Raw genomic sequence first — 23393 nt, 5'->3', positions numbered from 1 at the left:
TGATCCAACCACATATTTTCAAACCTAAAAGGAGTTGGTCCCCAGGCAACCTTCCTCAATTCCAACAAGATGGGAAAGTGGTCATAAATGGGCCTAGGTAAAATAGATTTGAGGAGATTAGGGAAGTAATCCGCCCACTCCGTATGAAAAAGGAATCTAGCAAGCCTACTTGCCACCGCTCTAGAACCTCCCACTGACCACGTAAAATTGGCATTATCAAGAGGAAGGTCTTTCAAACCACTCCCTAATAAAGGAGTCAAAAGTCAGCATAGTAGCATTAATTCTATCACCTCCTTTCTTCTCTCAAGGAAACCTCACTGCATTAAAATCACCTCCCACAATCCAATTAGGAGCACAAAATTCAAACAACCTCCCACAATTCAATTAGGAACACAAAATCCAAACACATAACAAAGCTCTTCCCAATAAGAGCTCCTAAGGTTTCATCTAGAAGGGCCATACACCAATGAAACCCACCAACGACTCTGGCCTTTCACTTCTACTAAAACGGAAAGAGAGAAAAAACCTACTAGACTATCCACTTTAACAATAGATCCACTGTCCCACATCACCAAAATAACACCCGCTAACCCTCAAGAAGGAAGGATTAGACAAACACCCCCTTATCAAAGACCGCTACCTCTCCCCCAAATCCCTTCTTAACAAAGACCATTTCCAAAACACTGAACTTAAAAACAACACCCTTCCCTTTCCTCCAACAAGCATCAACACCACTTCAATAGCATCCAAAATCTGCTACCCCAACAAAAGCACTCAAAGTTTGAGAAATAGTATCATTCGACTCCAAATTCAACCTATTCATTTGAACAAAGCCGTAATTTAAGGCCATATTTTGTTATATAATATTAGATCAACTAAGCTAGAGAATAAGTACAAGAGGGGAAACCAATGTCCCAACTATGACCTCGATCACATAAAGATTTCAGCACACTGCAAGTGTAATTACATGCTTACGCCAGCAAGGGAAGGCACAATGAGTGGGAGTGAGGGCAACAGCATACAAGGATCAAATAACCTCCTCAGAACTAAGGCCTTAAAGCTTCAGGAAGGCCTGCGCCAGCCTCCATACACGAGAACACTGGGCAGGGGAAACTGAGAGCTAATGGAGTTGGTGGGGGGGTGAATGACAATATGCATAATGAAGCCACCAAACAAATGATTATCAAAGGAGGCACCAGTGTTGCTTATTAGGTGATGGCCAGTGAATGGAAAATGTCACCAAAAATATATAAATTAATTTTTTGGCTTTGGTCCATCAAGAAAGATATTCTGCAGGTGTTATGTCAAACAAATTTTGCAATCTATCAACATCATATAGTGCTCCTAGCCATTTTATTTCTTCATCAAAATAGGAATTTGAAGCTTGATTTGCCTGGTATCTGGAATTGCTTCACCTCTTTTCCAACATGTCAGAAGGTAAAGATTATCCATTTGTATGAGAAAACTACCCAACTAGAGATTTATCTTAACAAAACAGAACTGCACAATCATAGAAAGACTTTCTAGAACCCACTGGCCACTGTATAGTTGATAGCAATGGAAACGTAGGACGATTAACAAGAGAATAGCTAACAACTCTAAATACCAAACAGAGCATAAGGCCAAGAAAATAGAGCAACAGCCAACAAAAAAGAACATAATAGAAATACTTTTTTATTAAAAATTGCAGAAGAAAAAAAAGATGAAAAGGTCAATAAGTTTTAAATTATTGCTTTGCAATACATCCAAGTCACATATTCGATTATGGTGTATGACATAGACACAGGCAGCAACTTACCACATCGTGACAACATTGCATACAGCAAGATACCTCCCATTGAATGTCCAATTGCAAGCAATTTACCATTCTTTGGATTGCTTTGAGACCTTATGTATTCCATCTGTATTAATAAAAATAATGACTATTATCTCATTTATGCGAAAACACAATTGGGTTATATATCATAGATGATGAGAAAAAGGAGTTCAAAATATATGTTAATCTACAAGGTCAAACCAAAATGAGTAATCATTTTTATGGACTTTCAGCAAGAAGAAATGTCACCTCACCGCAGCAGGAACGTCCTCTTCCAGGTAGTGATCAAAATCCCAATCATACTTCACAACCAGCTCAAGCTGTTTCTGGAAATCTTCTAATGTTGTCGAAAAAAGTTCTTGCAAGTCAAAAAACTGAGGTGAAACAGACCGTTGACCTTCCTCAATAACATTTACAAGTCTTTCACTTAGATCCCTAATTTGACCAGCAATAGTAGAGTTTTGCCTCAATTCCAACAAATTTGAAAGCTTTATCCTAATCTCATTGAAGCGATCAGACAATTGAGAATCTCCTAAGAGTTTTGATATTTGATCAAATAATTTAGCAGACATTATCTTTGATTGACCTTCACTAAGAAATCCAGAAAATCTTTCTGATAAACGCATAAATGTTTCTGTCAGCTTAGTCACCAATTTTGATTCATCGCTTATTGTAGCTATCCCTGTTAGGTCTCTTTCAACATTAGAGATCTCAGACTCAGACAAAGCCCCACAAATGCTGGTCGACTCCTGGTCAGCTGAGACAACTTCATTTGCACTACTAGCAACTGCTTCCATCTGCTCTGAGATGACATTAGCTGATTGTTCACTTCCTTTGGTATCTAATCCTTGTATGCTTAAGCCAGCGCCTCGAAACTCAAGAATCCATGTGTCATATCCTTGGCTGGACATGTAACGAGCAAATGAAGACTGCAATATATATCACATGCATCAAAGAGACATTGATGAGTATGATGGCATAGAAAATCTTAAAAACAAATTGAATAAAATATTTTTTTTTTAAATGCTTCACATGCATACACTCATTAAGCCTGCATCTCAGAAATCATTAGAGAACTGGATCACAATTTTTTACAAACTACATTCCAAGAACTGCCATAACTAGATATTCTAATACGGACTAAGCTTGACATTGACTACAGAGCTTGCTAGTCAAGTCCAAGGATAAACACAATTGAACACCAGAAAGCTTAAAAAATACAGGCTTGAACCAGCTGAACTATATTGGAATAATAACCGAAGCTTAAGGCCACCGAATCAGTTCCAAGCCATGCAAAACCTAATACCAAAGTCAGGTAAGGAAATGCCAGCTTGTTTACAAGCCTAAAACCAAAATTTCATCAAAGATTAGTTAGAACAGATTGTAATAGGAAGCATTTAAATATTGGCACCAAATTCAGAAAGTACAATGCATTGAACATGTCTTCTATGTAATTGTAGTAATTAGATTGTGTGTGCGTTGGGGGGGGGGGGGGGGGGGGGGGAGGGGGTGGTATTTTTCTCGTTAAGTATTTTTTTTCATTATTAATACATAATAGGGCAGATGTGGAGCTGTAAGTGTGCTCCAGGAAACTACCTATGGGCTTTCTCTCTCTCTTCCATTCATCTCTTCTTCTCTCTTCTCCATATCTAACCCCTACAAAGAAGCAGAAGCAGCAAAGAGGGAAGGGAAGTTACAGAACAATGGGAAGAATGAAGAAGAGTGAAAGGGAAAGATGGAGGAATTGAAATTGAAGAATGAGATCGTGGTGGGCTCTGATATCAAATGATGCAGGAGCAGCATCAAGGTTCTACAGCCATGAGAGAGTTAGAAGAAATTGAAGAGAGGAAGGAAGGGAAAGGGAGGAGAGAAGAGATACAAGGGGGAACTCGTGTTCATTTCTCAAATTCAAATTCAACAATAATTGTTTAGAACATTGCTTTCACGCACTATTTATAAGAAAACCTCTTCACGTGAAATTGCATATAAACCCATAAAACTATATTATGTTACGAATGTACCCCTAGAATAAACAAATTCTACGAACAAGACCCTGACATATATAATCCTAATACAAGCAAACTATACGCACACAATTAAACAACTAACTAAGCACAATTGGATTTAGGACCCAATAAACCATTCACCCTATTCTTCGACATAGGCTTCCAAATTGGGTAGAAATAATCCATTCAAATACCTGCTGCTTGTCCTAAACATCAGATTTCCATGGGAACCAACTTGGGCCAATAACACTTAACCAAGGGTGATTCTGCTGTCAACGCTTCAAGCGCACGTGGCCAGTCCATTTGGAGTTGAGGACATTATCTATCATGATCAAAGAGGAGCATACCAATCTTGTCCACATAGTTCAATAACTCCAAACTCAGTCTTCTACATCTAGTGCAACTATAGGCCAAATAGGTTGACTCGGGCTTCTTCCCTCTTCATCCTCCTCACCCTAGGTTATTGATTCAGGTGCCTCCTCCAGGTAGCCTTAATCAATTTCAATCTTTGAAACCCATTACTTTACACTCTAAGGTTACATTTGATTGGTGGAATAGCTATTCCTTAGTATAAGATGGAATATAATGAGAAATTTGGGGATAGAGGTAATAGTTATTCTTTATATATTCCTTATTACATCATCCACTATGTAATAGGAAAGGAATAGGCATTCCCATGGTGAAATTTGGGAATAGTTATTCTTTATCTATTCCTTATTACGGATTCATAAAAAGTTCCACTTTAGTATTTGCTTTATGGTGACAACAAAATTTGTCATACAACTAATTAAATCTACTGTAACTAATATAATCCTAGGCATAGGCATTCCATGAACCAAACATAACCTAAGGTTAAGGTTACAATGCTCTCATTGTAGCAATACTCTCGTTTCCTTCCAATCCTGTTTCCTCTATCTTTCCTTTGAACCTGTCATAACTTAGTCAATTAAGAAAATCTTATAATTGCTATGCAACCTTCTTTCCCCCTCATTATGTTATCCAAGATCTCCAAAAAAAGAAAATGATTGGTGGAGGGTTTGAGAAAGATGGCCCAATATTATTTCAATGGTGTGCCACATCACCCTTTCGTCATATGACTTCCCCAATTTCTACTTTCTTCTCATGGTTTTTCTTTGGATCATCGCACACAGGTCATCCATATCTTCAAAAACTACGAGTACTCATGTTCAAGTCAATTTCTCATTGTATCAATTAGGAAAGCATACTAGGACATCTTTTCCCGTCTAGAGTCAAGTATCCTAGTCAATCATTGTTTCCTCTTATTCATTGAGATATTTGGGATCCATATGGAGTCAAAAATATGACTCATCATCAATATTTTATATCCTTTATGAATGATTTTTTGCATATGACCTGGATATATTTGTAAAAAAGAAAGGTTTGAATTTTTGAATGTACTCAATTCTACAAGGTAACAAGGTTGGCATTGGTATTCATATTCTACAATCGAAAATAAAATTGAATTTGTTCAAAACGAACCGCAATATTTTTGCTCAGCCAAAGGGATTAATCATCAAACATCATGTATACATACCCATTAGCAGAATTAAGTAGCTAAACCCAAAGAAAAAAAAAAATGCATTTGCTTAACATGACACGGCCTCTACTCTTTTTTTTTTTTTTTTTTTTTTTTGTAGCAAAAGAAGAAATCTATATTATAGATTAGGAATACACAAAAAAAAGGTGAATAAGACATCGCCCTAGAATAAAATATGGAACAAAGCAAATAAAAAATACAAAAAACAAAAAGAGAAAGAAAGAAAAAGAAATAAATAAAAATCCACTGCACCCATAATCAAGCCAACAAATATCATCAGTCCCGTTGAATATCCGAAAAGCTCACTCCTTTGTAGTACCCGTAAGTCGTAACCAACGCACCAAAGCAAAGCCAAGTAATGAATCTTCTTCCAAACCAACAAAATATTCAACTTCTTCCCCAAAGAGATACGTGCATTACATTCTAACCATAACCCCCACAGCACTGCAAAATAAGTGCATTTCCATAGTGCCGCCCTGTCCTTTCTCCTGCCAAAACCCACGAATGAAACTACCAAAAAGTCCTGGGCAGCTCTAGGCAAACCCAACTGTCTCCCAATAAAACAAATAATTTACTCCACATTCTCCAGGCAAAATCACAATGCAGAAAAAGATGTGATGCTGTTTCTGATCTATTATGACAAAGCAAACAACTGTGCCTTCATTAGGTCTCCTAGTTTGCAACAAGTTATTGGTATTGACTCTCCTAAGCACAAGCAACCAGGCAAAAGCCTTGATTTTTGGGGGGAATTAGAGTAGGTTAAGAATTCACAAGAAGATTTACATGAATACACCCCCAAAGGATCCAAGGACCAAGAACAAATATCAACCGCCAAAGAAATACGACAATTATTCAACAAAATCAATAAAGAGGAAAGCTCATCCATCTCATTATCAGAAAGAGATCTCCAAAAATGAAAATTCCAACGCAAAAGACTATCCGAATCAACAAAAGAAAAAATAATGGTATTCTGCCCTGAGCTCAAACAGGAAAAAAAAAATGAGCAGAAGAGGTGGACAAAACAACATTCCCCAACCAAAAGGTCTATCCAAAAATGAATACAAGAACCCCTTCCCACCACATACCTAGACTAGGGAATAATGAGGGAATAATTCTAAGAAAATAGATCTCCACAAGCTCTCAGAAGAACATCGAGATCCCAAATTGTTATCCCGCCCATTCTCATTAAACCCAAACTGGCTTTTAACTATATGCCAAAGGGAAGAATCCTCTAGGGAAAACTGCCAAAGCTATTTAGCCAGGCAAGCAGTGTTTATAGACACCAAACTTTCAAGACCCAGACCACCCTCAATTTTGACCTATACACAACATCTCAGCTCGCCAAATGATCCCTACAACCACAAACCTAGACCACAGAAAGTCTCTCATAATTTCTTGATCTTACTAGCAATCCCCACAAGAATCTTAAAAATAGATAGATAATACAACAGTATATTAGACAGACAAGCACGGATAAGAGTAATTCAACCCCAAAGAGAGAAAAGAGCCCCCTCCCAACAATCTAAACACTTCCCACCCTATCCACCAGACTCCAAAAAATTCCCAAACCTAGGCTTAGCCCCCAATGGAACCCCTAGATATGACAAGGGTCAATCAAACAAACCACACCCTGCGACAAAAGACAACTCCTTAGCTCACTTTACTAGCAGCTAGACGGCTCCTCCCCGTTTCAATCTCAAGCCCAGAAACCATCTTAAAAATATGGTGAAGACCCAAAATACTCATAAAAGAAGGACTACAGTCATCTAAAAAGAAAATAGTGTCGTGAGCAAACTGAAAGTGCAAAAGCACCACCCCCTCCTCCTCACTTCTAGATCTTTCACCGGAAGAAGCCCCACCCCCCCCCCCCACCAGAATTGGATCAGCTCTACAGATTCCCTCTCACTCAAATTCCTTCTAAAGAAAAAATTACAAGAGTATACCCCTCAAGGATCAAAAAATCTACAATTGGGGCTTTTTTCTTAATAAACAAATAAATGTACTAAAGGAAGAAAGAAGGATTACAATCAAGATAACAGAATAAAAAATAATAAAAAAACTAGTGAGAACAAGATATCCTCCCATTACAATAAGAAAGCAACTATACAGAAAGAAATTGCAAGGCAAATCAAGAAAGTAAAGCCAGCAAATCCCACTGCATGTCTCGAAAGAAACATGCCGAAAAAAAATCCATCAGTTGAATGCCAAGGAGATGCCAAAAAGACCACTACACTCCAAAGCATATCACTGGAAGTAACATCCCTTTAAAGATTCGGCCATTTCTTCCCATCCAAATGCATCAAATTATAGCTAGAAGCCTAGAACACTGACCACCATAAAACTTCCCTCTCCTTTCTCTTACCAAGGCCTCCAAACACAGTTATACAAAAATGTTCCAAAGAGGCCGGCACACCCAATTTTCTCCAAATATCCCAAATAAATTATTCCGAAGTCCTCAGGAGAAGGGACAAAGAAACAAGTGAGAGCAGGTTTCCCCCTTACTGAAGCAAAGAACACAAATATAGTGAGATAGGGCTTTGTTGGGTCTTTGCTTTCTGAAATAGATTATCAGTATTGATTTTCTCAAGAATGAAAGTCCACGAAAAGGCCTGTAAAGGAACTTTGCTTTCCAGACTAGAGAATAGAAACCAAATGAGTTGACATTTAGGACCATGGATCAAATGAGAGAAAAACACAAGAATCCCAAAAGAACCAAGATACCAAACACATTATCACTCCCTACTCAAACAAGAAAAGAATCAAGCATAATAGTCAAAAAGCAAGCTCTTTAGTTTCTCTCTCATTGATGTTCCTCAACTTCCTCGCAAAATGAAAATCCCAAGAAAGGCCACCTCATTGCAAAATGAGAAAGGTTGCAATAGAAGACTCATGAAGACTATAAAGACAAATTAACAAGGGAACAAATAGCCAAGGGCACATTCCCAATCCAATTATCCTCTTAGAAACGGATTCTCTTCCCATTATCCACTTTATAAAGGATGTTAGGAAAGAAAGATTGCTAGATTTGATAGATTTGAGACACAAATTTCCAAGGACTGGAGTAACTGCTATTAATTCCTGCAATAGAATCCCACCCATTTTGTGAAAGACGAAATTATTGTGGATAACCTTAGCCCAAAAAGAGAGTTAAGTTCTGAGCGAAGACGCCATAACCACTTCCCCACCGAGGACATGTTTTTAGACACCAAATAACCTCGACTCAGGCCTCTTGCCCTTTTAGATCTACTCACAGTGTTCCACCCTACTAAATGATTCCGTTCACACAACCCGCCATAGGAAATACCTTATCAACTTCTCTAATCTGCAGCCAACTCATAACATAATTTTAAAAAGGGATAAATAATAAAGGAGATAGAAGAAAGGCAACCACAAATATGAGTAATGCAACCTCCTAAAATGGAAGGCACTCCTTTCCACCTACCCAATCTCCTAGTAATTCTCACAAAAAATAACGTCCCAAAACGAATCAGCTGTAAGACTACCCCCTAGAGAATTACTAAATAGGTAATAGGCCAGCTCTAAACACCACAACCTACTAATCTAGCAAAGGACTCAGATCGCCTAATCCAACCAGATCACTCTTAGAGAAATTAATTTTTAACCGCGACACCTTCTCAAAAACCTGTAGCACAAAAGCATATTAGAGAAGTTGTTTCTATCCTCCAAAAGAAATGGTATCATCCACAAATTGAATGTGAGGAATCAAAAGATCCCCATTGCTCACCTTAATCCCTTCCATCAAAACCACTTTCAACCCCTCTAGTAATCAATTTGCGACAATAATGAAAAAGGAAGGGAAAAAGAGGATCACCCTACCTCAAACCTCTAGAAGCTCGAAACCGAAACTTAGTCTCCCCATTAAGTAAGACAAGAAAGACTAGAGAAGTGGGACAACCACTGATTCACTTCCTCCGACTTCCTTCAAAACCTTCTCTATCCATAAATCTATCCAAGAAACCCCAACTTGTTGGCCTAACAAGGCTTAATCTCGATTTTGATAATGATAAACAAAGAAATCTAATTGTGCTTTCAAGTGAATTTTTAGGTATTATATCTTACAAGCACAATGGTTCATATTTAAAGTTTAAAAGCCATGAAGAAAACAAGCTAAATGAAGATTGGCTAGAGCTTGGATGAGGATCAAGCTTGAAGACATGATGACTTGGTTAATATCTGATATGTAATGTAATAGAAGTCTCATGTAAGTACTTCTCAAAGTTTAAGTTTGTTTATGAAGCTCATAGGATAAATTGGACTTAGATGCCTGTTTTAATAACTTGAAAATATTCTTTCAAAGTCCAAATATCTTTTTAAAAGAAGATAAATGAATTATGGAATCAAAAGTAAAAGGAAAAATGAATTTCAGAGAGTTCGGGCAACCAAGGCTTAAAGCTCAGTCAACCGAATGCATGAAACTAAACAACCTAGCCTGACGCTAGTGAGTTCGGGCAACCGAAGTGCGCAATTTAGGTTACGAACAGTGCGATTTCTTTCCACTTTCAAAAGATATTGTTTCGAAAATTTGGGCAAACGGTCAGATTTTAAACCCATCTATTTAAGGGTAACCCTAATCATGTTAGGGCAACCTAATCGCTCATAAACTCATTGATTTCATCCTTCAAACACTGCTGTGCTCCGTTCTTCATCGCTGCAAGATAATTTATGGTTTTGTTCTTTGTTTTCTCATCTTTCAATCCAAAAAGCCTAGAAAACTTCTTGAGCTTCATAGCAACTCATCTTTGAGAGTATATTAATGATTTTAACTTGTACAAATCCGCTCTTTTTAGAGTATTGTACGAAAATCTGCTGTTGATTTGATTGTAAACGGACGATTCGGGTGTGAATCGTTGCCAAGCGAGAGGGTGTTCATGCTTGAGAGGTGATCCACCTACTGAAAGGAGAGAGGTATTCCACCTATTAAATGGAGAGAGTTAGTAAAATCCCCACAAAGGTTGCTTAAGGCAAGGATGTAGGCACATCGCCGAACCTTGTAAAAAATCCCGGTCTCGTTCTTTCCCCTTATCTCTTTTCTTTCAAGCACATATTTACTGATTTTATCTGCTGTGAATGATTGAAATCTGATTTGGGAATGCTGTGAATGATCTAATTTTATTCGTGGATATCTTGAATGTTTTAAATACCCTTTGTGAACAAACTCTGCTGTAGCTACAAATTCATACTTGATTTAGTCTGTTGGGATTGTTTGATATTGATTGATTAATTGTTCAAATACAAGAATAAATATTTGTATGGTTAAACATCTTATTCCCAATATTAATATGCTAGAAAAATAATAAACCTTGTAGTTTGATTTCATATTTAGGATTGTTGATTGGTATAGTTGTTTGCAGATTAGTGTCCGTGGTGATTAAAATATTTAAAGGGATGTGATAAATAAGTTTTAAAATTAATCAAGCTTTTGAGTTAAAATTTTAAAATACTCAATTCACCCCCTCTCTTGGGATTACACCTTCACTTTCACAACTAACCCAATAAGCTTTCTTAAAGTCCAATTTCAAAACCAAGCCCCTCTTCTTTCTTCAAAGAGCGTATTCAACCGCCTCATCAGCCCCCAATGCAGCATCAAGATACTGTCCTTCGCCAATAAAAGCTCTTTGAATATTGTGGATAGTATCCACCAAGACCATTGCTAATCTATTGGATAAGACTTTAATTAAAATCTTATAAACACTTGTAACCAAACTAATTGGTCTAAAGTCATTAATTCTATTAGCAGAGACTTTTTAGAGACCATCTGGAGTTAGGACTTTTACCAACCACCATGTTGACAAAAAAAGCTCATGAAAGACTCTGAAAAGTCAACCTTCAAACAGTCCCAACAATCTTGAAGAAAAGTCATCATAAACCCATCCAGTCCTGGAACTTTCTCTCTATCCATTCCAAACATAGCATCTCTAATCTCCACCTCCCTAAAAGGCCTCTCAAGCCATCTTGCCTTGTCTCTTGAGATAGGGCACCTATCTGACTGCTCAACCATAGCTCTTCCTACATCCTCCTCAGAAAATAAGTTTATGTAAGCATGTAATGAGACCCACTAAACAATTCCAATTTACCGAATCCGTGTCATCCTCAAAGTTATTTAATAAAATTCCTATCGGGAGATTGTAAAGACAAGGAAAGGCATTACAAATAGGCTCTATCCTAGGCCACTCATCCTCACAAAAACAAATTTTCTCCCCATTGCTCACCCAAATCTTACCCAATGAAAGAAGAAATGGAAAATCTAAGAAAAAAACTACAAGTCACTCATATAAGTAGAATTAATACAAAATCTAGCATCCCACTAGTCACCCATTTTCTTGGAGTCCAAACTGTTGTGAATTACCTTTTATCATAGAGATCCAAGCTCCAAAGAAAAACATTACAACCATTTATCCACCAAGGCAATGTTCTTCGAAACTTGGTTACCACCCCAAATCACCCTCATATTTCATCTTACAAAGCCTATCACAAACCAAATACCTCCCCTACCCTTGACCAAAAATATTTCTTGTCAATTTTTTTAACTTCTTAGAAACACTGATGGGGAATCTAAGAACAAACAAAAAATAGAGGAATATACAAAAAAGATGCCTCAGCCAAAGTAAAATCAACCACCCCAAAGTAAAAAATGCCCCTTTCCAAGTATCCAGCCTCCTAGCCACATTTTCCACCACAAAATTCCAAAGGACAAAATTCTATGGTAGCCACCTAAAGGAACGCCTAAACAAGCAATGGGCCAACAAATAATACCGTTAACATACAACCAAGGACTTAAATTTCAGTCGAAATGTCGAAATTTCAGCTGTTCTTCCGAAATTTTTTGGAAATCACGGGAAAAAAAAAATTGGAGAGGGGAATTTCAGTGTTGGTCTCTGACTTTATTTTGTTTTTTCCACATGATTTGTTGGCTCTTTTTGTGCAAGTTGTGCAACCCGTGAGTATACAGTGGAAAAAAAAATTATCTTGCAGAGATAATCTGCAGATTCAAACCAACAATTCCAAAAATTAATCAAAGGCTTAAGACCCTACAGGCTACCAATGAAAATATCTAAACAATTTTTTTCTATAAATTAGCTTCATGCTTGCATTAGGATACATACCGCAAGGACCTTGAGAGAAGCCTTCTTCTTCTTCCATCTTCCATCTTCAAACTTTCAAAAAAAAAAAAAACCTAGATTCCAGCTGCGTCCTGCCTCCACCTTCGAACTCCGAAAAGCCCAAGCCTTCGGATCCCCTCCAGTGCTCCGCCTTCGGCTTCACCCTCCAACTCCATCATTGTCGCAGACTCGCAACCAGCAGCAACAACTCCCATCGCTGCAATCTTCCTCTTGGCTGAGGCTCTCACAGAGCTGTGAACAAGATACGAGTCATACGACCTAGTCGAGAGACTCGAGACTCGAGTCCACCTCCATGAGCAGCAGCACGGAAAAAGAAAGGGCTGAAAACCTGAATGGCAAATTGCTGGTTTAAGTTTTAAATTTCATGTTTTAACTTTTGACTTTTTTTTTTTTTTTATTTACTCAAAAATCTCCCTTCTCCCCAATATATTTACGAGATTGCCCTCCTTAGAACTTAGATACATTTTCCCCATTAACCTCTCCCATTTACCCCCTTAATCCTACATTGCTAGTAAATATGGTAAATAGTAAGTTTAGTAACTAAATAAAATTAGAATAATTTACTAGTTATTATCTTATTATAGTATAAATTAATAAATTATTTCATTTATTTGAATATTTTAATTTCCAAAAGTTATTACTTAATAGTAATTTTGTAAAAATTATCATTAATTTTGTAATTTTAATTTAATAATATAATATTTCTCTTAGTTATTAATTCATCTTTATTTAGAATTTAAATATTTTTCTTTTAAAATTGTAGAGTAACATTCAAATAATTTTTTTAAAAAAATTTACAGTAATTTAACACCTAATCATTATAGCCTAGTAATTAAATAAATTAAAGTAATTTACTACTTATTAGCTTAATATAGTTTAAATTATTTTATTTATTTGACTAATTTAATTTCCATAATTTATTAGTAACTTTGTACATTATCATTAAATTTCGTAAATTTAATTTAATATTTTAATAATTGTCTTATTAATTAATTTTATATTAATAATAAAACATCTCAAATAATTTCCTTTTAAAATTGTTGACTAATTTAACACCTAATTTTTGATTCATTGTAACCTTGTAGGAAGAAAAGGATTCATATAGCCGACCCCACCTAGTGAGACTTAAGCTTGGTTTTGTTGTTGTTGTTGTCGTAACCTTGTAGGAAAGTAAAATTATCTGCAAAAATGTCCAAAGGAAGAAAACAAGATCCAGCATAGGAACATGGGTACCTGATGCTGAATGTAAAGAATGGATTTATTTGCAAATACTGCGGAATACAAATGAAGAGTGGTTGTGCAACAAGATTAAAATTGCACTTAGCAAATTATGACCCACAGCATAATATAAAATACTACAACAAAGTACCTCCAAAAGATAAGTAGGAAATGAAAATTGTTTTAGAAAAAAAAACAGCAGCTAAGGCAAAGAAAATAGAAAGAATGGAGAAAATAAAAAATAAATTGCGTGGGAAGTTGATGCAACCACAACAAATTGATGAAGAGGGCGATGCTGACGATATTGCATACCCGCCTGACATTCCTCCTTATGAAAGGTCTGCATATTGTCGAGCATTCTATGCTTCAAAACATACGGAATAGGAAAGAGACCAATCTCATAGGTTTGTAGGTAGCCAACAAGGAGGCAGTTATGGGGCTGGTAGTAGTGGAGGGCGACCTCCAATGAGGCGATCTCAGAGTGTGAGAGAACCAGAAACAGAGCCATATATTTCAAAGCCTTCTCAATGTTACAAGTCAGACGCAGCAAAACAAAAAAGCTAGAAAAATTTATTCAAAGGAGGTAAAATAAAAGAAGAAATAAATAGGTTGATTTCAAAGTTTTTTATATATAATAACATTCCACCTGAGAAGGCAAAATCACCTCATTTTAAAAACATACTATGGGGTTGCCGAACAACTAGAACGTAAGTCGATCCACCGACACCCTATGAAATTATAACAAAATACCTTGATTTAGAGGTAAAAGAAATGGAAAGCCACGTAGAAAAAGTGAAGAAAAAGTGGGCCACGTATAGCTGCATTGTAATGTGTGATGGATGGACAACCCTACAAAATTATCCATCATAAATTTCATGGTTTACTCAAAAGGAAGCACAATTTTTCTAAAGTCAGTAAATGCTTCTGACAAAATAAAAGACCATGAATTCATATATTCCCTATTAAAACATGTTGTGCAAGAGATAGGAAAACAACATGTTGTCCAAGTGGTGACCGATAATGGCAGTGCCTACAAGGAAGCGGGTCTAAAATTAATGGAAAAATTCAACTTGTATTAGACTCCTTATGCTGCCCATTGTATTGATCTCATTTTTTAGGAGAACGGAAAAAGAGAGGCAATAAGCACAGTGATCTTGCAAGGGAGACAAATCACTAATTTTATATATAACCATGGATGGTTGCTTGCTAAAATGAGGGAGCACTGTCAAGGGGATATTGTGGGTCCAGGAGCCACACAATTTGCTACAAACTACATTGCCCTTGATAGCCTACAAAAAAAAAAAAAAAAAGTAGGTTTAAAATCTTTAATCACATATGATGAATGGGTTGAGCATGCTCTTAGTCGAACAAAATTGGGCAAAGAAATTGAAAGCACAGTTCTTAACCATCAATTTTGGTATAGAGTGGCAAAAGTTTGTAACAATTTTGAGCCTATATATCGAGCATTGCGTATAGTCGATAGTGAAGTGTGGCCAACATTATGAGTTGTGTTTGAAGCAATAAGGTGATGAAAGGGGCCATTGAAGTAGGTGTAAGAAGTGCAAGATGGTTCTCAAAGTAACCAATAACTACTGGGAAAGAACCCTTGAACATCCTCTTTATGCAACAGGTATAAAATATTTATAAATTTCAAAAATTCATATATCAAATTACTTATTACATATTTAGATTTTACTTTAATTGATTGACAGCGCATTTTTTAAATCCAAAATGTCAATACAAAGAAGGTGTTAGGGAAGATCCTTATTTTCTAGATGCAATTCATAAAGTTTTTAACACCCTTGAGTCACATTCCTCTGGCCTAGATCAAATTGGAAGTGAGGTATATTTTTAAACTAAAAATTAAATAAATAAGTCTTAATCAATGTTTAATTATTCAATAACAATTTTTTTCTAATATTATTCTATTTAGAGTTGCTAAAAGAAGCTTCGGAGAAGCAGCTACTAAAGCAGCTAGAGCAACCATGACACCTAGTAAGTATTTATATATAAATGTACAATACAAAGTTACAAACTTCAAGTACAATCTACTAGGTACTAACTTATGTTCTTAAAATATCTTGCACAGCTGATTGGAAGATGATGTATGGATCAAGTGTTCCAATCCTAAGGAAGCTAGCATTGCGCATTTTATCACAAATTGCATCTTCATCAGCTTGTGAACGAAATTTGAGCACATTTGCACTCATTCACACAAAGCAAAGAAATAGACTAGCCTACACCAGACTTCAGCAACTTAATTTTTGTTATTACAACATGAAACTTCAAATAAGAGATATGGAGGCTGAAATAGACAAAGTGGCTAAACAAGATCCCCTGTACACATATCAGTTGAATTGGGTGATGAGGATGAGTATCCACTTTTCTAGTGGATTAAACCATCCCATCTTGATGAACGAGACGGAAGTCCCCACCCACAAATGACCAAGCATGCACGAGATGACTTTGCCATTAATGTTAATCAGGTGATGGTAGAAGAAGTAATATCTAGTAGTGATGACTCACTAATGAATCTTGGGTCTAGATATGGAACTTCATCCACTATGCCCTCTGGTAGTGATGATGATAACGACGACGACGACAATGCTGGTGGTGACAGATCTAACCCCGGTGGTAGCAGTAAGCAAGGTGGTGATGGTGGGGACTATGGAGGAAATAAGGGATGGCAAGATTATAGACCAAAAGTGGAATATACACGTCCTCCCCAACTAAAAGATGAGGGTCCACAAAGAGAAACGCGCCCAGTTGATAGGCAGTACAGCCGTAGAAAGGGAAAAGGGAAGATGTATCAAATAGAAGAGGATACCTTTTCCCTTAGTTAGGAATCTATGAGTATAGGAAGAGAGTATGACTCTAATAGTTATAGTGGTTATGAATCTACACAGAACAGCTCCTCACAATCTACATACGGCCAACCGTTTCTGTATGCATATGAGCAGGCAGGATAATATGGAAATTGGCAACCACATGCCTATGGGTATGGACAAACAAACGAAGAATATGAGTATGACTAGTATGCAAAACAATCCTATGGACATACACAACAAGTAGAACCTGCAAGAAGAAATCCTCGTACAAGAAGATCTTTTGGCCGAGTAGAAACTGCCATGAACCAGATGACTATGGAGGAGTATGAACAACACATGTACACCTATACTCAATATTTTGGAAATTTTATGGCATGGAGTGATTATTGTAAACAATATATGTCATCTTGAAATCCCAATGATAAAGATAGGTCATAGGAGAGATGACTTTAAGTCATCAAGAAAGTCCATGCGGTATTAGATCATTAAATGTATGATATTTATTGAAAATGTAGTTGTTTAAATGATAATTTGTTGCCTTAAATCATTAAAGGAATAGCTTCAAAACTTTATAATCATTTGAATGTTCTTCACTTCATAGTTTGTTTCTCGATATGCAATTTAATATCCAACACACTAAAAAATTGTCATATATGCATTTTTTTTAATGTATTTTGATACCATATTTAGCATAATCATCTATTTTAATATTTCCTAAAGTTTTATTGTGAATTTCCATCATTTACTATAAATTTCCGTAATTTCTTTAAATCAAAATTTCCATCAAAATTTCTATAAATTGAGACCATTGAAATTTCCATTGAAATCGAAATTTAAGTCCTTGCATACAACATGCCAACTTGATAAACTCAAATAAAGATCCCATATCTAGATTATATACCCACCAAACCACAGTTACAAAGATTAACCTTTAACCTCGCAACTTTTCCAAACACTTGCAAAAGAGTGAATAGAATACCAAAAGAACCTGATGTGTCAAAAAGGAAACAAATATTATAACAAGCAAATTGTAATGAGAAACAATTGCCTCTTCTGAACTCACCCTAAGACCCTACACTAAATCATCCTATTAAGAACATTCATCCAATACCAATTTTACATTTGTGTAAAGCATGCAATGATAAAAAATACAATATATTTTTTGGTATCTTAGTCACCCATGATAAATTTTCTTTATTTCCTCATGTTATGCTTGGTTTGACCAACTTTTAATTCCATATATTTTGTCTTAGTCATGGTTGTCCAAAAATGTGTAGATTACGAAGCACATCTACAAGGTTCTTGTAAACAATTTATTAGAAAAATTGCTAAGATTTGTACAACTTAATGCCTAGTGTGAACTATAGGATATTGGTAGAATTAGACATTTCATACCCATCATTTTTTGACATACCACACTCATGAACATACCCCTAAATGCACACAGGGAATAAGTTATCACATGTAACATGCCAACTAGGGGGAAAAATTCAATTTTTGTCAGCATTTGACAATCTTTGTCAGCACCTTACAGTTGTTTTTTTATAGTAAAAGAAGAATTTCATTTATAGATAAAGAATATACAGCCAGGAGAATAAGACGTCTCCTTCACAAAGTCTGGAAAAATTCAGATAAAAAACAAAAAAAAAACGGAAAACTAAAAAAAGACAAATAAAACCAGCACGAACTAACAATGCAGCGCATAACCCCAATCGTGCTGAATATCAGAAAAGCTCACCCCCTTAAAATTCCCCTGCCTCACACATCAAAGAGAAGTAAAATAATGTATCCTTTCCCAAACCAGCAAATGTGATGACTTCTTCCCTAGAAAAATGCACGCATTATGCTCCATCCACAACCCCCAGCACCTTACAATTGTTATTGGGCCATCAGGGATATAATGGACAAACAACCCATAGAACCCTATCCACAAGCCAACTAGATATGTTCTTAGGGGCATCTAACTAAAAGAAAATTTTCTTGAGTGAGAATCATCAACCAAAAACAAAATTAAGTCTCAGATTGGCATAATTGAGCAATCCCTCAGCCAGAAAAAAGAGAATCCTATTGAGATTAAAACAAAAGGAAATTTTCCACAGGCAAACTTCAAGCCTTAAATACATCACATTTCAACCCTTTCTCAAAGATGAAATTCAAGCTTTATACACCTAGCTTGCCATGTCACTATGTACATCATTTTCTTCTACGTACATCAAGAAAATTTCCAACTTTTGAGTGGATGGATGCAGAAATTTCCCACATCAAAAGGGGCAGCCAGCCTCTACATATTGAGCTTATTAACAAACCCAAAATTAAATAAAAGAATTATGAGACTTTGGGAAGATAAGGAAGAATGCAAGATTACGAGGCACACATTTGATTTAATTATTTCTCCGAGCTGGAGAGGGGGGAGGTGAAAATTTTAAATAAATAAAGGGGAGATTGGAAAAATCATTAACCTACTGTTCCACAATGATTTTCAATGAAGAACTGCGTACAAAAGGAATATTTAAAAAAGAAAAAGGCAGGTAAATTTTATGCATTGAAATCTTAGAGCTTTATAGCATACAAAAGAAGCAGATAAAGACAAAAAGAAAAAAGAAAAGAAAAGAATTCTTTAAAAGGATGAGCACAAAATATCAACACAAATGCCACCAACCTCAAAATTGATGGATTGAAGGGTTCAATTTTGATGAAGAAGCAATTAAAGTTACTGGCTGTGTACTTCAATAAGATTTTTGAGTCTTTCCCACCATGTATTTGTCTCTATGATCTTAGGTCTAACACAACCTTACCCCATAAAACAGATTGGATTGGGAAGACATTCCAGCAAATAGATTCTCAGAGAAATGCAAGCACCTAAAGTATATAGTGTATACAAAATATTTCTTCGATCAAACTTGGAATATTGGGGAAATATGTCTTGAAGTAAACAAAACTTCTTCCTCATTCATTGGTAAGGTTCAAGATTGTCGCATTAGTCTCAGCAATATATGAGGTGCAATTACTCTTCTACAGTATATTTGGAACTGGAAAAACCCCAAATGTGCCATATCTAATAAATAAACAAATTCCGTTTGTTGATCATTCCAGAATTGGCTCCCTTTTGCACTGCAGGATCATCACTCAGTCTTATCATTCTAAATATAAAAAGTCTAAATGAAAGGAATAAATGTTGGCCAAATATCTGCTTCTAAGTAGACTAACAGTCAATCATATATTGCATATTCTACCATTCTATCTGGTCATTTGCATTTCTGCAAAGTTAAAAGATTTTCAAACTCTGGAACATTCAAGAGCAGCTCCTTTTAACTTCTTTTGACAAAAACCCTTGGCACTCACAATAAGTATCACAATTTGACCAAAAAACAACCCTGGGGGCACAATGGGAATCTAGAAAAATCAGGCATCACATTAACTATTGATGTTGCAGCATCAAGAAATACAAATTTATTTAGCTGCATTTTCCAAAATTCAAGTCTGCACTAAAAACCCACAGTACTTGTGATCAATAATGTAGCCAGAAAAACTGGCCAAAATGTAAAATGCGTAACAGATCTCCATAACTATTGCTGCATTGTTCATCATCATAAAATAAGAAACATAACTTCATATTTTCATAACGACTCCAAAATATACTGCATTACGACTACTCCTTGTCAAATTTTATAATCGACTTAATGAGACATTTTGCCTCTCAACTGTTTTTAACATTTTTCAATCCGCATCTCTTGTTGGCAATGGTCTGACTTGCAGAGCAGCATTACAAAACTAAATCCTAACCCTAACACCTATTTTTTTTTCAAATTCAATGTTAAAAGACCAAAAAGTAAAGGATTAGGTCAATCACATAATTGAACAATGAACATGCATCTTTTGCCGAGTAAATTATCATATTAGTTCCAATAAATAATGTAAAACCATTCCAAATGAACAATTACCAACGCATACATAAAGGGCCTCTTTGGAACTTGAAAAAACATAAGGGAAAGAAAAGGAAAATATATAGGAATCTACTTTTTCAGTTTGGTTATCATAAGAAGGAAAATAAAATATATAACAAATCAAGGAATATAATTTTTATTTTAGACATGAATAACATTTGATTTTTTGAAAATCTTTAATCATATTAGAATAAATTTTCATTTTAATACTACTTGACATGGAGAAAATATAATGTAAAAGACATTTTCTTCTTATTTTATTTCTCTTTTCCTTTTCCTTTTCTTTAAATAAATATCTTGAACCAAGCGGAGCGAAAAAGATCAACTAAGTGGAAAAAAATAATAATAAATATAACAGAAAGAAATACCCCAGGAGAGAGATCGTATCCGATGGCATTAGTCCCCACCCCCGATAAAAGCAGCAGCGGATGGTTCCTCGTTGGAGCCTGTGACATGAAAATTCCATATAACAATGGCCAAATAATAACATAACTTTTGTAATAATAAATAATTAAAAGAACGACATTAAGCATTGTGAACAACAGAAACCAGCGGAGGAAGTGACCCACTTGAGGGGAAGGCGTGTAGCGCCAGAGAGCCAGCCTCCAATCGGACTTCGACACGGAAACGTAATGGAGCTCGTCGGCGGTACATATCGAAGGCTTGCTAGAGACCTTATCGACGGTCTCATTTCCGTCGGCGGAAAAAGCTCTCAGCTTCACCGAGCTTAAGAAAGATGCAGCCCTTGCTGGAAGCCCCCACGCGGCGACGCGTGAGACGCGCGGATTTGGGTTCAACTGGCGGAGAGTGGTCGCCATCTGAAGCGCCGGAAGTCCGTCCGACTGAATTATCGGCATTCAGAATGCCACCACTCTTCTGCGCGCCGATGCTTTGATCGCTGAGCAACCACCAAAAGATCAATGTTCACCCACGTATGGTTAAAATGGTTTTTTTTTATTTTTAAAATAAACTTAAAATGAAATTAAAGGCTAGAACAATCTAAAGTGAACTTAAATAAGAATATAAAGTTGCTAATGTGAATTTGTTTTTTATATACATATTTTAAAGCTGTGGTCCTTTATCTCCAACCTCTGTTATCATTTTATATCTCACTTTTATTTTCTTAATATGTGGCTAATTTTAGGGCTCATCCTTTGGGGGACCAAATTATATACATTAAAATTTCTATTGTTGATGTTTATAATTATTATATATTTTATTTTTATTTTTTTCAGCAAAATCATCCATTATATCAATATCCATGAATAATAAAAATGATGGTTTCATTAATTATAATTATGAGTATACAAAAAATCTTCCTCAAAGATAAACTCTAAACTAATAATCATTTAGTTGTGCTCACCGCTCTTTCATAGCATAAAGGTCATAAATTATCAAATCAATGTTAAATCAGTTTCTTTCTCAATGTATATAATCAATGTATTCGCAAGATAGGCATCTTCTACCTTATTGTGAAGTCTAGTTTTGACGTAACTTATTGTTGAAAAAGTACGCTCGGTTGTAATTGTTAGCCCTAATGGCTAAAGAATCTCATTCCAACTTGTTTTGATAACAACTCATTAGTGGTTCTTAGATCTACTAATATTTTTCCTTAAGTTCAGTTCAGATGTACTGAATAATTTCAAAGCAAGCATAAGGATCAGACGTATATGGAAGAAGCAATGAGCAAATGATCATTACCAAAATTCAACACATGGAACATCCGGAACACGACCAACCAAAGCGTATATGAAATCTTATATTATTTGTATAATTGATGGGTTGTGTGAGATGTAGGTTAATGTTGTAACTCTTTCAAGAGTAACTTGCAAGAGACGGGCAATTGCATATGCATTTAGTTCATAATAGGTTAGAACATGAAAACCGAGTTTGCACATGCATATTGAGTCACTTAATTGCATAAGATGTCAAAACGTCTTTCAAACATGTTTTATCAAATCAAGACATCTTATAAATGATAAAAGTTAATTTTGGACAAGATTGGATTTTAACTTGAACAAAAACTACTTTTGAACTTGTCCAAATTCATTTAGGTCTTTATTTAAGTAAAACAAAGGAGCTTATCGATGAATACAGGGAATTCGTCGACCAGCACATACGATGAACTCATCAACATACATAGGGACTCATCAACGAAGAGATCCCCCACCTAAAATCTCAGAGGTAACTCATTGACGAATATGGGGGATTCGTTGACCAATGTATGAAAGTGGCTCATCAATGTACACATGGACTTGTCGACGAAGAGATCCCAAGACCACCTAAAATCTCTAACTCGTCAACAAGTAAAGGGGATTCATCAACCAATGTATGAAGGTCGCTCGTCGATGTATACAAAGGACTCGTCGACGAAAAGATACCGAGACTTAACTGAAACCTGCAGAGAAGACTCGTCGACAAATATAGAGGATTCGTCGACTGACGCATGTGTATGACTCGTCGACTAGTCCACAGACTTGTCGACGAGTGTCGGGCGGCAGATTGCATTTGATGCGCAATAACGGCTAGTTTTGGGCTTGTCTTTTTTCCATTAAAGCCCAACGGTTCTCTAGCGTGCTGCTAGTCCCTTTATCCTTAAATATAAGCCTTTAGCATTCATTTTACATCTAGTTAAGCATTTTGGTGGTTGAGCATCATTATTGAGCATTCATATTAAGGTTTCATTCTTGTTCTCAAGCTCTATTGTTCCTTACTCTTGTTTACATATCTTTGCACAAGAGAGTAGTGTGAGGTTTTGACTTGTATTATCAGCTTAAGAAGGAGCACTTTGAAGTTGTATCTACTTGGTTTGATTCATTGTATGGGGGATTCTTTGTGAGCCTTTGTAAGGTGACTCTTGGTGATCATCTTGTTGTAGCTC

General features: G+C 36.0%; 1 protein-coding gene across 4 annotated transcripts in view; it reads right to left on the bottom strand.

Annotated features, from left to right (window-relative positions):
* Positions 1 to 21460, bottom strand: part of LOC131153293 (uncharacterized) — a 48092-nt gene extending 26632 nt beyond the window's left edge. For all 4 annotated transcript variants that reach the window (XM_058105499.1, XM_058105500.1, XM_058105502.1 and 1 more), the window contains exons 1-4: positions 21082 to 21460; positions 20881 to 20958; positions 2071 to 2745; positions 1799 to 1901 (exon numbers count right to left, since the gene is read on the bottom strand). In XM_058105499.1, the coding sequence (XP_057961482.1) occupies positions 1799 to 1901; positions 2071 to 2745; positions 20881 to 20958; positions 21082 to 21369 (1144 nt within the window). In that variant the 5' untranslated portion in view covers positions 21370 to 21460. The remainder of the gene's footprint in view (positions 1 to 1798; positions 1902 to 2070; positions 2746 to 20880; positions 20959 to 21081) is intronic.
* Between the last annotated feature and the right edge of the window lie 1933 nt (positions 21461 to 23393).

The sequence above is a fragment of the Malania oleifera genome, chromosome 4 (assembly GCF_029873635.1).
Source record: "Malania oleifera isolate guangnan ecotype guangnan chromosome 4, ASM2987363v1, whole genome shotgun sequence".
In the NCBI taxonomy this organism is placed as follows: domain Eukaryota; kingdom Viridiplantae; phylum Streptophyta; class Magnoliopsida; order Santalales; family Ximeniaceae; genus Malania; species Malania oleifera.
Note: the sequence above shows the minus strand (reverse complement) of the source record. Positions and strands in the feature narration are given on the sequence as shown.